Source organism: Scylla paramamosain, chromosome 33 (assembly GCF_035594125.1).
Source record: "Scylla paramamosain isolate STU-SP2022 chromosome 33, ASM3559412v1, whole genome shotgun sequence".
NCBI lineage: Eukaryota > Metazoa > Arthropoda > Malacostraca > Decapoda > Portunidae > Scylla > Scylla paramamosain.
The window spans coordinates 15162368-15177367 of record NC_087183.1 but is presented as its reverse complement, the minus strand read 5'-3'; the positions used below and the strand labels follow the sequence as shown (position 1 = coordinate 15177367).

The 15000-nt window shown below is 44.2% G+C and overlaps 2 protein-coding genes across 9 annotated transcripts in view; both read right to left on the bottom strand.

Moving 5' to 3' along the window:
• Positions 1–7081, bottom strand: part of LOC135089772 (trypsin alpha-3-like) — a 10813-nt gene extending 3732 nt beyond the window's left edge. Inside the window, exons 1-5 of one of the 2 annotated variants that reach the window (XM_063985784.1) lie at positions 5637–7081; positions 2472–2721; positions 1504–1648; positions 930–1024; positions 336–436 (exon numbers count right to left, since the gene is read on the bottom strand). In XM_063985784.1, coding sequence (XP_063841854.1) covers positions 336–436; positions 930–1024; positions 1504–1648; positions 2472–2687 — 557 coding nt within the window. In that variant the 5' untranslated portion in view covers positions 2688–2721; positions 5637–7081. The remainder of the gene's footprint in view (positions 1–335; positions 437–929; positions 1025–1503; positions 1649–2471; positions 2722–5636) is intronic. The other variant, XM_063985786.1, reaches the window with a different exon arrangement.
• Positions 7082–8080: 999 nt separating this feature from the next.
• Positions 8081–15000, bottom strand: part of LOC135089770 (SH2/SH3 adapter protein dreadlocks-like) — a 34231-nt gene continuing 27311 nt past the window's right edge. For all 7 annotated transcript variants that reach the window (XM_063985780.1, XM_063985778.1, XM_063985779.1 and 4 more), the window contains 5 exons: positions 14581–14774; positions 13668–13951; positions 12932–13111; positions 12185–12385; positions 8081–11767 (listed from right to left, as the gene is read on the bottom strand). In XM_063985780.1, the coding sequence (XP_063841850.1) occupies positions 11567–11767; positions 12185–12385; positions 12932–13111; positions 13668–13951; positions 14581–14774 (1060 nt within the window). In that variant the 3' untranslated portion in view covers positions 8081–11566. The remainder of the gene's footprint in view (positions 11768–12184; positions 12386–12931; positions 13112–13667; positions 13952–14580; positions 14775–15000) is intronic.

Sequence of the window (15000 nt, the reverse complement as noted above, 5' to 3'; positions counted from 1 at the left end):
AAAATAAACAAATGATTAAATGAATATATATACAAATAAATAAATAGATATACGCAAATCTAAAGACAACTTCGATGAAGCATAAATAACACACCAGCCAAAAAAAATAAATAACAGTATAAAAAATCTACAAAAAAAAGCCTGAAAAGGTAAACAAACAAAAACAAACAAAAACAAACAAACAAAAACTACAAAAAAAAACCAAACATAAGGTACGAAAAGAAAACAAAAAAGAAAGAAAAAAACACAAAACAAACAAAGCTACAAAGCAATATTTATCAGCATCAGTGGGCGTGGCTTATTCACCAAGTTACAATGAACGGGGAGAAACTTACTCGCCTAGGGAATGACCATCGGAAATAAACAGGTACTCGTCCTCCTCTCGACCCAGCAGGAACTTGGGGCACTGCAGGACGAGAGACGCGCCCTCCACAGCCTGAAGGAGACGCAGAGGTGGCGATGCAGTGGTGGTGAAGGAACATGAGGGAATTGTTGAGAAGGCCAAACTGCGGTATATGCTTGTTGGGTGTTTAGTGAAAGGCGTGAGGTAGTGGTGGTGATGGTGATGGTGGTGGTGTGGGGGGGGAGGAGAAAGAAGAACAAGAACAATAATAAGAACAAATACAAGACAAAGAAAAACATGGACATTAACAAGAAGAACCAAAACAAGGAGAAAAAGAGAAGGAAAAGAAAAAAAAAACTGAGAGAGAGAAAAGAAACAGAATGAGGAGGAGGAGAAAGAAGACTGACTAAAGATACGAAAAGAAATAGAAGACAAAGAAAGAAAACAAAAACAAACAAGCAAACAAGCAAACATACAAACAATAAACAACAAGCAAGAAGAAGAAGAAGAAGAAGAAACTAAACGAGATTCACCCAAACCTAAGAGACAGTGTATAAATCTCTCTCTCTCTCTCTCTCTCTCTTACCCAGATAAAGATTTCACAAGTGGGGCCCTTTGACGGGAATTTCACCCTCACGTTGTCACCGGGACCCAGGAAGTAAACCTTACCACATCGCCCAACTGGAATAAATAAAATAAATAAATAAATAAGTAAATAAATGAATATGTAAGTAAATAAGGAAAAAAATTAATGACGCACTTCATTATCATTGCCATTGTAGTTAAGTTGTTATTGTTATTGTTGTTATTATTATTATTATTATTATTATTATTATTATTATTATTATTATTATTATTATTATCATCGTTATTATGATCATTGTGGTCGTTTTTATCATTTAACATCAGAATTATGCCGAACTAAACCTCGTCCTCCCCTCTCTCTCTCTCTCTCTCTCTCTCTCTCTCTCTCTCTCTCTCTCTCTGGTACGATAGTTATGCAATATGAGAGAGAGAGAGAGAGAGAGAGAGAGAGAGAGAGAGAGAGAGAGAGAGAGAGAGAGAGAGAGAGAGAGAGAGAGAGAGAAATAAATGACATCACCACCACAACTCTCTCTGTCTCTGTCTCTCTCTTTAGCCACCCCTCCCTCTCGCCTTACGTGAGGTGCCCCGGGCGAAAGTTTGGGACCCGTCTAGATTCGGGCAGTTTTTCAACCCCTGGTCATGGTCTCCACTCCTGGATGTGACCCGTTTTCTTGAGCACTGCAGGAAGGACTGACCCCGCTCCGGCAGCTCCCCAAACATCTGCAGGAGAGAGAGAGAGAGAAAGTCATGCTGACGAAGGAGAAACTGAAGGGAAGACGGTGCAGGTAGAGGTGGGGCAAAAAAAAGTCTCTTTCTTGATGGCATTGCTGTTTTGGGGTGTTTTGGGGTTAGAGGGTGAGGTAGCGGCCTGATTGTGAGTTGTGAGGGTACAGGGAAAGCTGGTTAAGACATTCATCTTCTTCTTCTTCTTCTTCTTCTTCTTTGTCTTTAATAAGCAGTAACACGATCGCCCAACGGGTAACCTCAATATAGGGAGGCGAGATCCATGAATAAATGCTAATGAGATTTTTAGAGCCTGTTGTTGTGGCCAGTGAAATAGTAGTAGCATCTGTCTATCTATCTATCTGTTTATCTATCTGTCCATTCATCTATCCATCTATCTGTTTATCTGTTCATCTTTCTATTCATTGAGGTAGAATTCAAAGGTTATATAAACATCAAAAAGAAACTGCAAATCTCTCTCTCTCTCTCTCTCTCTCTCTCTCTCTCTCTCTCTCTCTCTCTCTCTCTCTCTCTCTCTCTCTCTCTCTCTCTCTCTCGCATCTTAACGTCACACAGAAAGATAAATGGAATGATTAGACGATAAGTAGTCCCTTTTTTTCCTTTACTCTCTCTCTTTCACTGGGGTGGTCTGGAATAGATACACAGCTGATAAGGGGCGAATGGAGAAAGTTAAGAGAAAGCCACCAAGGTGCTCGGGAAACCCTTCACTATGGCACTGGATAAAGACGCTGACTATATGAATGGTTATGACTTGCCCACTGACATCTATGCAGGTAAGGAGATGAACAGGGTCACTAACTTCATTAACTGGTCTACTGCCGATCCTGCGCCCCGTCCGCTCATTCAATGCTGCATCAGGGAGCTGGGATCCTAAAGGTAAGGTTCCTGTTGTGTTGTGTGCCGCGCTGCTCCCGATCCACGCTACTGCCACTAATATGAAGTCCAAGAGGAATGCCAACCGTAGAGAGAGAGTGGGCATTCCTCCTCTCCCTCTTGCGTTGGTCTCTCTTGGCATCTTGAAGTGTTTGTCGTCTGTCTGGTTCTCTCTGCTGTGGAAGATTTCAGGCATGTCAGTGATCACGCTGCATTGGTAGAAGTTCACTCTTTCCCTCACCTTGTTAGAAAAGCAATTAATGATAACAGATTTCTTGGACACTACAGAGGACTTCCAACTTTATGACACTCAAATCTCCACGACTTCTTACGTTATTGAGAGAATTTTCACTCTTTTTGTCACCGTATCGATTGCAAACAATCATAACAGATTCCCTGGACAACACAACAAACTGTTATCATTTTTATATCCACTTGTGAGTGTCTGTGTGTTTCAGTACAGATTGAACATAGATTTCCTGGACAACACAGCAAACTTTGACCACTTGTATATCACTGCGTGTGTCTGTGTTGTAATGTAATTATTTTCCTGTACAGACTAAAAGCACAGATTTCCTCGCGTGTGTGTCTGCGTGTGTGTGCTTCAGTGTGACTCGCTTCCTGTACCGACTAAACTGTATACTGTCACCTCTTTCGCGCCCCACTACTAGCTACAACAAGAGATCAGGAGCCAGATATAGTGACCTTTAACCTTCGCATCCCTTCCCCTTCCCTCTTCCTCCCTTCCCTTGTTCTAATACTAACCGTGACCTACTGCCGCCTCTCAGTCCTCGGTTCACTCAGTATCGTGATGTGTGAAAAGCAGGGAACCACCCACATGTCCTTACCTGGTTCGAGCCCACTCGCCCTCACCTCAGCCAGAGAGAGAGAGAGAGAGAGATAGAGAGAGAGAGAGAGATGTTAAGTATGCAACACGTGTGACCCCATATTTCTGTCCGTAAATTCTTTGTCTGTGTGTGTGTGTGTGTGTGTGTGTGTGTGTGTGTGTGTGTGTGTGTGTGTGTGTGTGTGTGTGTGTGTGTGTGTGTGTGTGTGAGTGAGTGAGTGAAAGGAAGAGAGAGAAAGAGAGAGTTATGGCCAAAAGCAGGAAAGAAAATTAAAAAAGAGAAGAATGAACACAATATCTCTCTCTCTCTCTCTCTCTCTCTCTCTCTCTCTCTCTCTCTCTCTCTCTCTCTCTCTGAAAGAAATAGACGAAGAGAGAAATAAAGAAACTAAGAAAGAAAGAAAGAAAAACACTGAAGAGAAAAGAGTTAAAGTTAGAAAGGCACAAGACAAGAATCAAATATATATAACTCTCTCTCTCTCTCTCTCTCTCTCTCTCTCTCTCTCTCTCTCTCTCTCTCTCTCTCTCTCTCTCTCTCTCTCTCTCTCTCTCCCTCCAATAAAACCTTACACCACACATACACAGCCGGTCCCGCTAATTAAGGAACTGTAACACTTACTTCCTGCTTTCCCTCGTTCACCTGAACTCACCTATCTTAGGCTACGAGGCGACCGTGTCCCTTCCGACCTGCTAACCTACTCTGGCCTGCACACTCCCTTCCCTTGTCTCTCTTTGTGGGTCCGGGTTCGCTTCCTTCCGTAACCTCTCCTGACGTACGCAAGGGATTTCTCTTTGCCGAAGTTGTACTCACCCACTCACGCATCTCAACGCCCGGATAAGCCTGAGCCCGTCCGGGTACAGCAAGGTGAGGTGTTTGTTTACAAGTTTTGCTAGTTTCGTTTTTCTTTGTTTTGTTTTGTTTTGTTTTGTGCCTAACTTGTTTTTCTTTCTTTTTTTGTGTGTGTGTGTTTTGTGTCTTCTTGATTTGTTTTATTTCTTCGTCTCTTTCTCTCCTGTCTGTTTCTTTCTTCGTATGTTTCTTTATTTCTTTCTTCCTTCGTCTAACTAACTCACCAATAAGCTAACTGAATTAATAATAAACAAATAAAAAACAAATAATAAATAAATAAATACGAAATTATCACAAAAAAATCAAAATAAGTAAACAACTAAATAAAGCAAGCAAGCAGGAAAGAAAGAAAGATGATCACACAACGCGGCAGAAACAGGCTTAAGAATCTTCCCCTCAAGGCGCTTCTGTGATCAGTGAATGCACGCGTCTGACTTAACTAGTAGTGGGCTGCTGCTGCTGGACTGGTCAAGTGCACTAACTCAATTCCCAACGCAGTACTTTCAATTCATATGCTACGCACACTTGCTTGCCTTGAGACGCTGGTAAGGGAAGACAAGGTAGGGGTGAACGTTTGAGATTAAATTGTACCTATTTCTGTAAATATTTATTGTGACGCTTCGTATTTTGAAACTTTTTGTTCTCTCATAAGGATTTTTTTTTATGGTTAAAAAATTACTTATCAGGTTTTCTTGCCTGTTTTTATTTATTTATTTATTTATCTTTTTTCCACTGATTTTGCAGAGTTCTTGTTTAGCTATCACTGGAGTCATGAAAACACTCTTGAGAACTTAAGTTTCTTCCACTAGAGCCTGTTAAAAGTTAAGACTGGCTCTTGGGTGTTTTTCTCAATAATGATGCAAAGTTCCTGTTAAACCATCGCTAGAATCATGAAAACACTCTTGAAAATCCCAGTTTACTTCATTAAACTCTGCTAAATGTTTAGACACTAAAACATTTCAAAATGCCGTTTATCACGAGTATTTTTACCACTGTATTGTCGTTAAATTATCACTGGAAACATGAAACTCTAACTTCTTTCACCAGTCTGTGAAAGTCACATGAAAACCCTGAATCAGTTTTCTCTCCTTCGTGAAACAGAATGAGCACATGAGAGAAAAGAAACAGGAGGTAAGAGAAGTGTATGTAGAGGTGACGTTAATGTGACAAGTGTAAAGATGGCATTAATAATCAACATAAAATACAGAAACGCTTGGAAATAACCACAATAACATAAAAGAACTTAATTAAGGAAAGCTGTAAGAAGCCATCAGACCAACACGCGGCAGTCCTTGCATGAAACACACCAGCTATATACTATTTCCATAACCCCATCCAAACATTTGTCTAATCTAGCAAGACAACATGGATGATATAGATAATGCAACACTCACCTTGAAACACACGAAGAAAGACTATCACACCATCGTGTAAGGGAGGCGAAGACAAATAGGCGAAGGGAAGGAGGAGCGGGAGAGGAAGCTTGCAACCCTATGCGCGAGTGGTTGGTAACTGGCTCACTGGCGGGTTGGCGTGGGTATGACGAGTCTAGGGTTAGTGTAGCTTCTTTGGGCTGATCGAGTGGGCAGGGGGCGTGGTGTGGGTCGTGGGGCGTGGCTCGTTAACCATTTCTAATCCTCCGTGGTCTGTTGCTTCGCACAGGATCTGGTTTCAATGGACGCGTTGATTGGTCAGGTTCTCAGAGATGGTTTTCGATTTGTTGATGTGTTCTGTGTTAAATTTTTACTAGATTCATGAATCACCCTTGAAATTTCTTAGAAGTTACCCTAGGATCTTTCAAAACGTAGAATACTAGTTAGACTTTCACTAGTCCTGGAAACACCCTTGAAAGCATCAAAACTTTCACTAGATCCTATTAAGAGTAAAATTCTTGTTAAACTATCACCGGAATCACGAAAACATAAAAAGAAAAAAACTTTTTTAGAACCAAAGGTATGGAGTCTTCGTTAAACCATTACTGGAATCACAAAACACCCTTAAAAATACAGTGGAGCTCATTAAACTATCGCTGTAATCACGAAGACACTTAAAACTCTAGTAGACCAGACCCTATGGAATCGCAAAAACACGCTGGAAAAAAAAAAAAACAGTGAAAGCCAATAAAACCCACTAAACTGTCACTGAAACCATAAAAAAAAGGAAAGACGTGGATCCTCAAAAAAAAAAAAAAAAAAAAAAAAAAAAAGCTTAAACAGTTAAGAACTCGGCAAAGCCGGGTTAGGAGAGGCAGATGAAATAGGAGCAAGAGGCGGTGGGCAGGGCGCAGCGAGGCTGGGATGACCTGCATTCTGGACTCTTTTGGGAGTATGGGGGCCACCGTAGTGCAAACGCGCGTTTTTGCTCCATTATGGCCGCCCGTGCCTCGAGGCGGGTCTATTATGCCCCAGCGGAAGGTTCAGCACCACTTCCCTTATATAAATCACCACGTGAGACAAACCATGCAGTGAAAAATGTTACAAAAACTTGCCACTTGGAACTCAAAACGAAGAGAAAGTTAGCAGTCCTCTTGAAGGGTGCGCCACGGGAAGCAGGGAGGCAAGAGGGGCTTAGCTAAATGGATTCCTATGGGTGTGAAGCATCCAGCCATTGTTGTGTTAATGTTAGTAATGTATTCACCTGCCCTTCATTCACTTATCAAGGGATGCACCACGGGGAGTTTGAGGAAGTAGGAGGGACTTCGTTAAATTAAATTGTTTGGGTACGAATCATCCAGACATTAATTTTGTATCGCTTTCAGTACTTACCCTCCCTTCGTACTGACAAGGAAGTGCGCTGAAGGAAGTAGTCGGAGGATGGAGGTTGAACTAAATTTCAATGTATGGGTGTGATGAACGTTTAATACTTACACTCCCTTCACACTTACAGGAGGAAGTAGTGACGGTGGGGGCGGGGGTGGAGAGGGGAATGGGGGGTCACCTTAATTGAACAGTAGTGTGCCGCATACACCCATTAATATTGTGACCTTATTAGTACTTACTCCCCCTTCACACATACATAAAAGGTAGCGCCTCGGTAGTGAAGGGAGGGACGGCATAACTAATTGAAACGTATGGATGCAACGCACGCAGCCATTGATCTTGTCACTATGTACCTCTCCGCCCTTCATACATACAAGATGCGGCTAATGAAGTAGTGATGGGAGGGAGGGAGGGTTTAACTAATTGAACTGCGTGGATGTGTGGTATCCAGCCATTAATTCTGTCACTACTGGTACCGTGTCTCACCCGCCCTTCTTACTTTCAAGGTGCGTGTGGCGTGATGGGGCCCTTAGGTAAAGTGACTGGTGTGGGTTTTGAGCAGTCAGCCAATGAATAGTAAGTGGTGCTAATGGAGATGTATTATATAAATCATTTGGAGTTGTTTAAAGGGAGATATACCGAATGGAGTGAGTGCATTTCTGGTGTATGTGTAGTAGTACATTAAGTCTTAGCCACGTGTTCTAGTTATTGGTTCTGTGGTACACTGTTTTGACTGAAGCTGCTTGGACTCAAGAGAAAGTATTTTATGGTTTTCTGAGGCATGAATGTTCTGGTATGGCTTTCAGAGGGACATTCACCACCATCAGGGATAAGAGAGATTTTCTGTTGTGGTCATGAGAGGCATTCAGCACCACTGCCTTGCTGTGAGGGTGAAAGGAATGTTGTGTGGAATATGAAGGACAAAACAAATCCATGTCATCTCCTTATTCAACACAAGGTCTTGAGGGTGACGAGTGGTACAAAATCATCATTGGGGAAGGAACACATTTCACTCAACAAAGTTTGCATAGTTTTTGAAAAGCAAGACTCATGACAAGGACATTGATAAAAGACACATATTTTGTAAAAATTTTAAGGTAGTTACATTTTGTACAAACATAAAAGTATAAATGAGTGGCAACACTGAGCATCTCCAAGTCTCTCCCTGGACAGTCCGTCACCAACTACTCAGTCCACTATTAACTAGCCGCCAAATTAATCTGACTTTGTGACTTAATTCTGTACTGGGGCACAACGCCCTCTCCTGCCGTCCCCCAGCCGGCGGGCGCGCTCCTTGTGCACTGGCCTGGTGTGTCGCCGCAGCCACCACAACACCCACTCATTCACCCAGTCAACACGGCCCAGCCGGCACTATAAAAATGTCTCGGGGAGGCGGCAGAGGCAGCGTCCTTACTTGAAGCACAGACATGTACTGTTATGGGGAGTGGGGCAGGTGGGTCAGGGGGCTGGAAAGAGTTACTGTATATTAACAGTTTATCATACAAAGAGGAGTATTATCTCAAAATCTATCCAGACCTTGCCTCTGGTTCATGACTAAAGTTAAGAGCTGAGCCGACTTCTGCGCTCGGACCAATTGGTTAGCCGAGATTTTCTGGGGAAGGAGGAGCACCAATGTTGAGAAACTTTTTTTGGCCAGACATCTGGTACAAACCAAGGAACCAGAGGGAGCGGAGCGAAGGGACAGGTTTTTACTTTAATCTCGACCAGTATTAACGGCAGCAACATTACCTTGGCCGCCAGGCCAGGCGGGCTGCGGCGGCCGACCTACGGTTTCAAGCACACCTTTGAGGAGGAATCCAGAACGGGACAATCTTTGGTTATGGGGAAAGCAGGGACTAACAGTGGCAGGCTACACAATATCGTTGCAATAACAATGAAAGTGTGTGAAAGGCTGGAACCTGACTGACACTCTGTCTGGTATGCTTCATAGCACGGCTGAATTCCATATGGTGGTGGTCGAACTTATGACTAGCACTTACCAAGCACACAGCACTCACAGGCAACGCTTCCACACCACTTCAAGGAAACATCCAGCGTGAGATTCTTCGGCAAAAGAGACAAAACGCGGGAGCAACGGCGAGAACGGAAGAGTGGCACTAGTGGGGTGAGGGTGGGAGCGTTCCTTGAATCACGGGTGTTAATGACAACATGTAACCATGATTACTGTGCACATATATAATATAATTTAACAAAATGCAAACTTAAAGGTACAAAGAAGTCATCATCAGACATTCAAGACATGCATGATGCAACAAAAATAAAGCACAAAATCAAACAAACAGAATACAAAGATGCCAAACAAAACATAAGGCTGCCAGCTCTCTTGCAACTTTCAAACATGACTAAAGACTTACTTCCAGGGATATAGTATTTATATATATATATGTATCTATATGTTGTTAGACATCAACTGAAGAATAAGAAGCTGCAATGATAGCTATTAAAGGGACAAATCTCTCAAGCTATACTGACTAGTAGGAATAAGAAGCAGTATTAGACTAAAAGCTAAATTCATAGAAAACCTGCCATGAAAGTAGACTTACATACGTACAAAAAACTGAGAAATGTTTCTTTTCTCGGACATTTACCGGCAAAAGTTTTCCTCCAATTATCTTGAAGGAAATATACACCATCAATCACTCCTTAAGACACCTTACAAGAGACACACACACACATATACACACACACACACACACACACACAACCACCCAAGCCTCATCAACACACATGATACTCTTAAAAGTACAATATCATAGTCTTTCCTTGTTGTCATGCAAACATGATAAAAACACTGGGGAGGAGTGGGAAAATAGAGCCATGATGTGTGTATGTATAAAAAATAATAAAGATCAGAAAGAAAGGTGAACGTAAGGACAAAGAAAACCCCAAACTTGCTGAGGGCTGATGTTGGGGCTGGCTATGTACACAAGGTCTGTCTTTCACGCTCTCTCTCTCTCTCTCTCTCTCTCTCACACACACACACACACACACACACACACACACACACACACACACACACACACACACACACACACACACAAACACTCTCTCACTCTCACACACACACACACACACACACACACACACACACACACACACACACACACACACACACACACACACACACAGGCTTCTTCATCATATGCCCTCCCAGGAGCCGAGACCCCCAGGCTGGAGCACCACGGCGGAGAAGTTGCAGCAGCACAGTCTTGTTGCTGGCAGGTTAATACTGTTGTGTGGATCTGGTCCTGTTGTTGTGTTGAGAAGTCTGCGTTGAGGGGTGGCGTGTATCTGGGAGACTGTTGGTGCTGCTGGGAACGGCTCCACCCTGAGAGCTTAACGGGCATCTGCTCAGCATGGTAGAGTTGGGGTTTCTTGTTCCTGTTATGCTTGTATGCTTGCTGGTGGAAGGGTGATTGCAGGAGTTCGCGTGTGGTTTCTGTGCACTTCTGCGTATTTCTCTCGGGGTGTTTTGGTTCTGGTGGGCCTCTGCAGTGCGCATGATAGGTTAACACACAAAGGGTACTTTTCAGGTAAGCCTATTCTCCACCCACACAGGGTCAAGTCCTGTTAGAAATCTCCGCCACCACTACCAGCAGGACGACGAGTTGTGTGGTGTGTGTGAACTCCTGGCCAGACCAAAACCTGTCTTGCATCATTGCATAAGCACGAGGAGTCACCGCATGCAGGTCTTCACACTCTGTACAAGCCACCAGTCCTCAGATCCTTTTTAAATCACGTGGATTGTCGGGCGGCAAGTTCTCTGAGCTCCGTGAGGGGCAAGAATCTCCGAGGATCGCTGGACTATGAGCAGGAACCAACCAACCAGTGGTGAGCCTTAGTACAGGACCAGACAGCACATTCCAAGCACACTGAAAAAACACAGCATCCACTGAAGGCCAGCGACGTGACAGCAGTCAGTCGTTTCCGTGGAGAAGACAGCACAATTCAGATTGTTACTGTTATGTCATATTACTGCTAAGCTACACACAGAGCATTAAGTAAGAAAGTGTCTCCATAGTTGCCTGTAGTTACATTTTTCTCTTCTTCAGTGTCCTGTGAACTGCCGAGGGGCGACGCGGCAGGACATCTGTCTCGGTCACCCCTTGGCCAATAGCAGCCGACAAAATAGCTGCTTTGGTTCCCGGTTAAATAGCAAAGGGCGTGGGGGAGCGGGTGAAGGGCTCAAGTTAGTCTAGTAATGCATGTGATCAATGATATAAAATTACAATCTATCCAATACCTTCATGCCTCGACAAGATAAAATAGATTCACGGCATCTGTTATCTTTTCTTCTAGTACAATGAAGGAAGAGCTAATGGCTGGGAGGAGGACGCCAGGAGGTCAACTTCTTGCGGCGGAGGAAAGTAGTAAGTTCTGAGGCTCAACCCGCAGGAGGGAGAAGAGGAGAGGAGGAGAGGGAGTGGTGGAGGCGGAGGCTGGGGTCTTTCCGTCACTATTTGTGCGGAGAGTGTCGGAGTGTTGGGGGGTGAGTGAGGGAACATTATTGTTACTTATACAGCGTTAAGACTCTAAAAGCTTATTTATGGCTTGGGCAACGGTCGGATTAGGTAGAGCTTCTCCCCCTTTTGGCTGGTGTAGATGGGGGACCGCTGGTAGTGGTCCACCAGCTGGTCCAGGTTTTGGAATTTCCGCTGGCCGATGCAGTACAGGCCGTTCTCCACGTGTACCCTGAAGTGCTTGTTGCGGCCAGCAGCCTTCAACGACACGCTGAAGTCACCAACCTGCCATGTTAGGGTGCTGTTAGTGCTTCCTGAGAGGTGAGCCTGAGTACTGTTGTTCAGCATTTCCTGAGGGTGTCCTGAGTGATATTTGGTAATGGTACATCTTATCACTGTTTGTTAATGCTTCTTACTGTTAGTGTGTCTTGAGTAATGGCTGTTAATAGTGTGTCTTATCAGTGTATCTTAAGTAATCTCCATCTATAAATTTGTCTAATGTTCACTAATGCATCCTGAGAGTGTCTCCAGAAATGTTTAATACTTCTATTGACTGTATGAGTAATGAGTGTCAGTGCCTCCTGTGAATCCTGAGTAACATTTTCTTGTATTCTTACAATCTTAACAAATTCTCAAGCATCACCAAAACAGACCTCAATCTGACAGACACCCCAAAACTTGCACCCACCACTCAGTACTCACGTTGGTCTCCGAGTCCCTGATGAGGAAGTCTCCGTCATGGCCCCGCTGGTTGAGGATGTCGTCACACTGGGCGCGCGTAATGGGGCCGTAATACCAATCCCGGGTGGTGAAGTGGCTTTTGTCCTGCGGCACACTCCCCACGGACATGGCAGGGGCAGGCGGGGTGGGGGCTGCCGCATTGATGTTCATCCCCTGCATTCCCTGTTAAGAGGAATGAAGGGTTAGTGAGTTGCAGGGGTGTTTGGGGTCTTGATAAGTACTTGTGTGATTTAGTATCTGTTGTTTGTGTGTTGCAGGGTGTTTGATATCCTCAATTAATAATGTCAAAAACAAAGCATCTAATGTGGTTAAGTGGGTTGGGTAGGGAGAGAGAGAGAGAGAGAGAGAGAGAGAGAGAGAGAGAGAGAGAGAGAGAGAGAGAGAGAGAGAGAGAGAGAGAGAGAGAGAGAGAGAGAGAGAGAGAGAGAGAGAGAGAGAGAGAGAGAGAGAGAGAGAGAGAGAGAGAGAGAGAGAGAGAGAGAGAGAGAGAGAGATTAAGAAAGAAGAAAGAGAGAGAAGAAATAAAAAAAAGGCAAAAGGAAAAAGAGAAGGAAAGAAGACTGTTAGTGAAAGATAATAAAAAAGATAAGAAACAGAAGACAAAAAAAAACTACATACAAGAAAAATAAAAAATAACAAAAACTAGAAAAGAAAAGAAAAACAAAAAAAAGTAGAAAAAGCAATCCCTTTCTCAATGTTAAGACAAACCTGTGCCAAGTGAGTCTCAGCATTGTGGGCACCTCCATTGGTGGCTGGGGGAGGGTGGGCGCTGTTGCTGGGGCCAGGCGGAGGGAGCTGCCTGGTCTGTGAAGGCTCCCTGGATCTCGGTGTTCGGGCGTCCACCACCTCATGAAGCTCCTGCACATAATTCTTTGGGATGAGGCCAACCTGTGAGGGTGAGAGGTAGAGAAGTTGAGATCTGTGAGTTTGGGAGATGAGCCCCAACTGTAGAGATATGAGAGAGAGAGAGAGAGAGAGAGAGAGAGAGAGAGAGAGAGAGAGAGAGAGAGAGAGAGAGAGAGAGAGAGAGAGAGAGAGAGAGAGAGAGAGAGAGAGAGAGAGAGAGAGAGAGAGAGAGAGAGAGAGAGAGAGAGAGAGAGAGAGAGAGAGAGAGAGAGAGAGAGAGAGAGAGAGAGAGAGAGAGAGAGTCCAAATTAGGTTGTGATGAATGAAGGTATGTTGTGAGTGTGGTGCAAATTAACAACATGAATAAGTAAATGCAAAACAACGTCAAATAAATCATATAATAAGTGAAAATTTATTGTGAATGCAGAGGCAAATGAACAAGAATAATGAGTAAATGCTTTCTTTTTCATTTTTATCTTTCTCTCATTTTTTCTTTTCTTTTTCTCTCCTACTTGGCTTTTCTTAATATTCTTCCATTTCTTACTTATTTTTACTCTAGCACATCCAACACCAGACGCGGCCCTGCACCCCAACCAACCTGGCCCTGCGTATTCCTGGCCCTGTACCACTCCGGGTCCGAGGGAGGCCGGTCCAACACCTCCATCCTCTCCCCCTTGGTGAATGAGAGCTCATGTTCATTCTGGGCCGTGAAGGAGTACAGCGCCACCACCACATCCAGGACGTTCTCTGCCATGGTGTAGGTGTGGTCATCCTCCGCCGGCTCCTCTGTGGTGTAGTTGGAAGGGAACCACCCCACCAAGTTGTTGTAGTGACCTCGCCACCACCCATCGTTGCTCTTCTCCAGGATGAGGACCCTTGTGCCTGCGGGAGGTCAAGCTAGGTGAGGAGGATGCAACAAGAATGAGTGAGTTAGGTTAGGGTTAGAATTTGTCTGTGTGAGGTTAGCTAATGAGGATTTATCTTGTTTTTGTGGGAAAGTTAGCTAAGGGTCAGAATCTGTGTCTGTGTGATGTTAGGTTAGATAAGGATGCAGTAAGAGTAAGTATTTATTTTAGTGGGAATGTTACATTAGGGTGAGAATTTGTGTCTGTGTGAGGTTAGGTTAGGTGAAGAAGATTTACTTGTAAGTGAATGTTAAGTTAAGGTGAGGGTTTGTGTCTGTGTCTGTGTGAGGCCTGGATAGGGTAACAAGGTCCTCTATGGTGGAGGTTAGGATGGGGAGAAGAGAATCTGCCTGTCTGTGTGGGGAATGTTAGCTCAGGATAAGCTGACAGATAGGAGAGAGACAGATACTCACTGTAATCTCTCTAACAGAATAATAGACAGCCAGGTCCTCTCTACAACCTTCATAACAGAGCAGTAGACAAACAGAAGAGACAGGTCTTCACTATATCCTCCCCAACAATAGGCAGCCAGGTCCTCTCTACAACCTCCCTAACAGAACTAAGACAGCCAGGTCCTCTCTACAACCTCCTCAAGACAACACACACCTTTCACCAGTGACAGTTCGTCCATCTGCTGTGCCTGGTAGTTATACTTGACCACTGCCCAGCCGATGGCCTCCGAGGGGTCGATGGGGGTGTTGCCACGCACACCCCCTGGGCTGTCCACCCCCCGTGTTGGTGTACCCCCGGCTGACGGCAGGGTGCGACTCCCCCCGCCTTTCTTCACACGCTTCTTTATACTGTGGGGAGAAGGAGATGTGTGAGTGAGAAGAACAGTGACTTAACTCACATCTAAACAAGAATGTGATGGATAAACAAGCATCAGCAGACCTTTCCTTACATCTAGACAAGAAGAGTGGAAGAACAAACAGCAACAGACCTACTACCCCTTAAGAAACTCTGTGATAGAAGTAAATTGCCTGGAAAAAATTTAAACTGCAGTGAGAAACAAATATGAATGAGAAT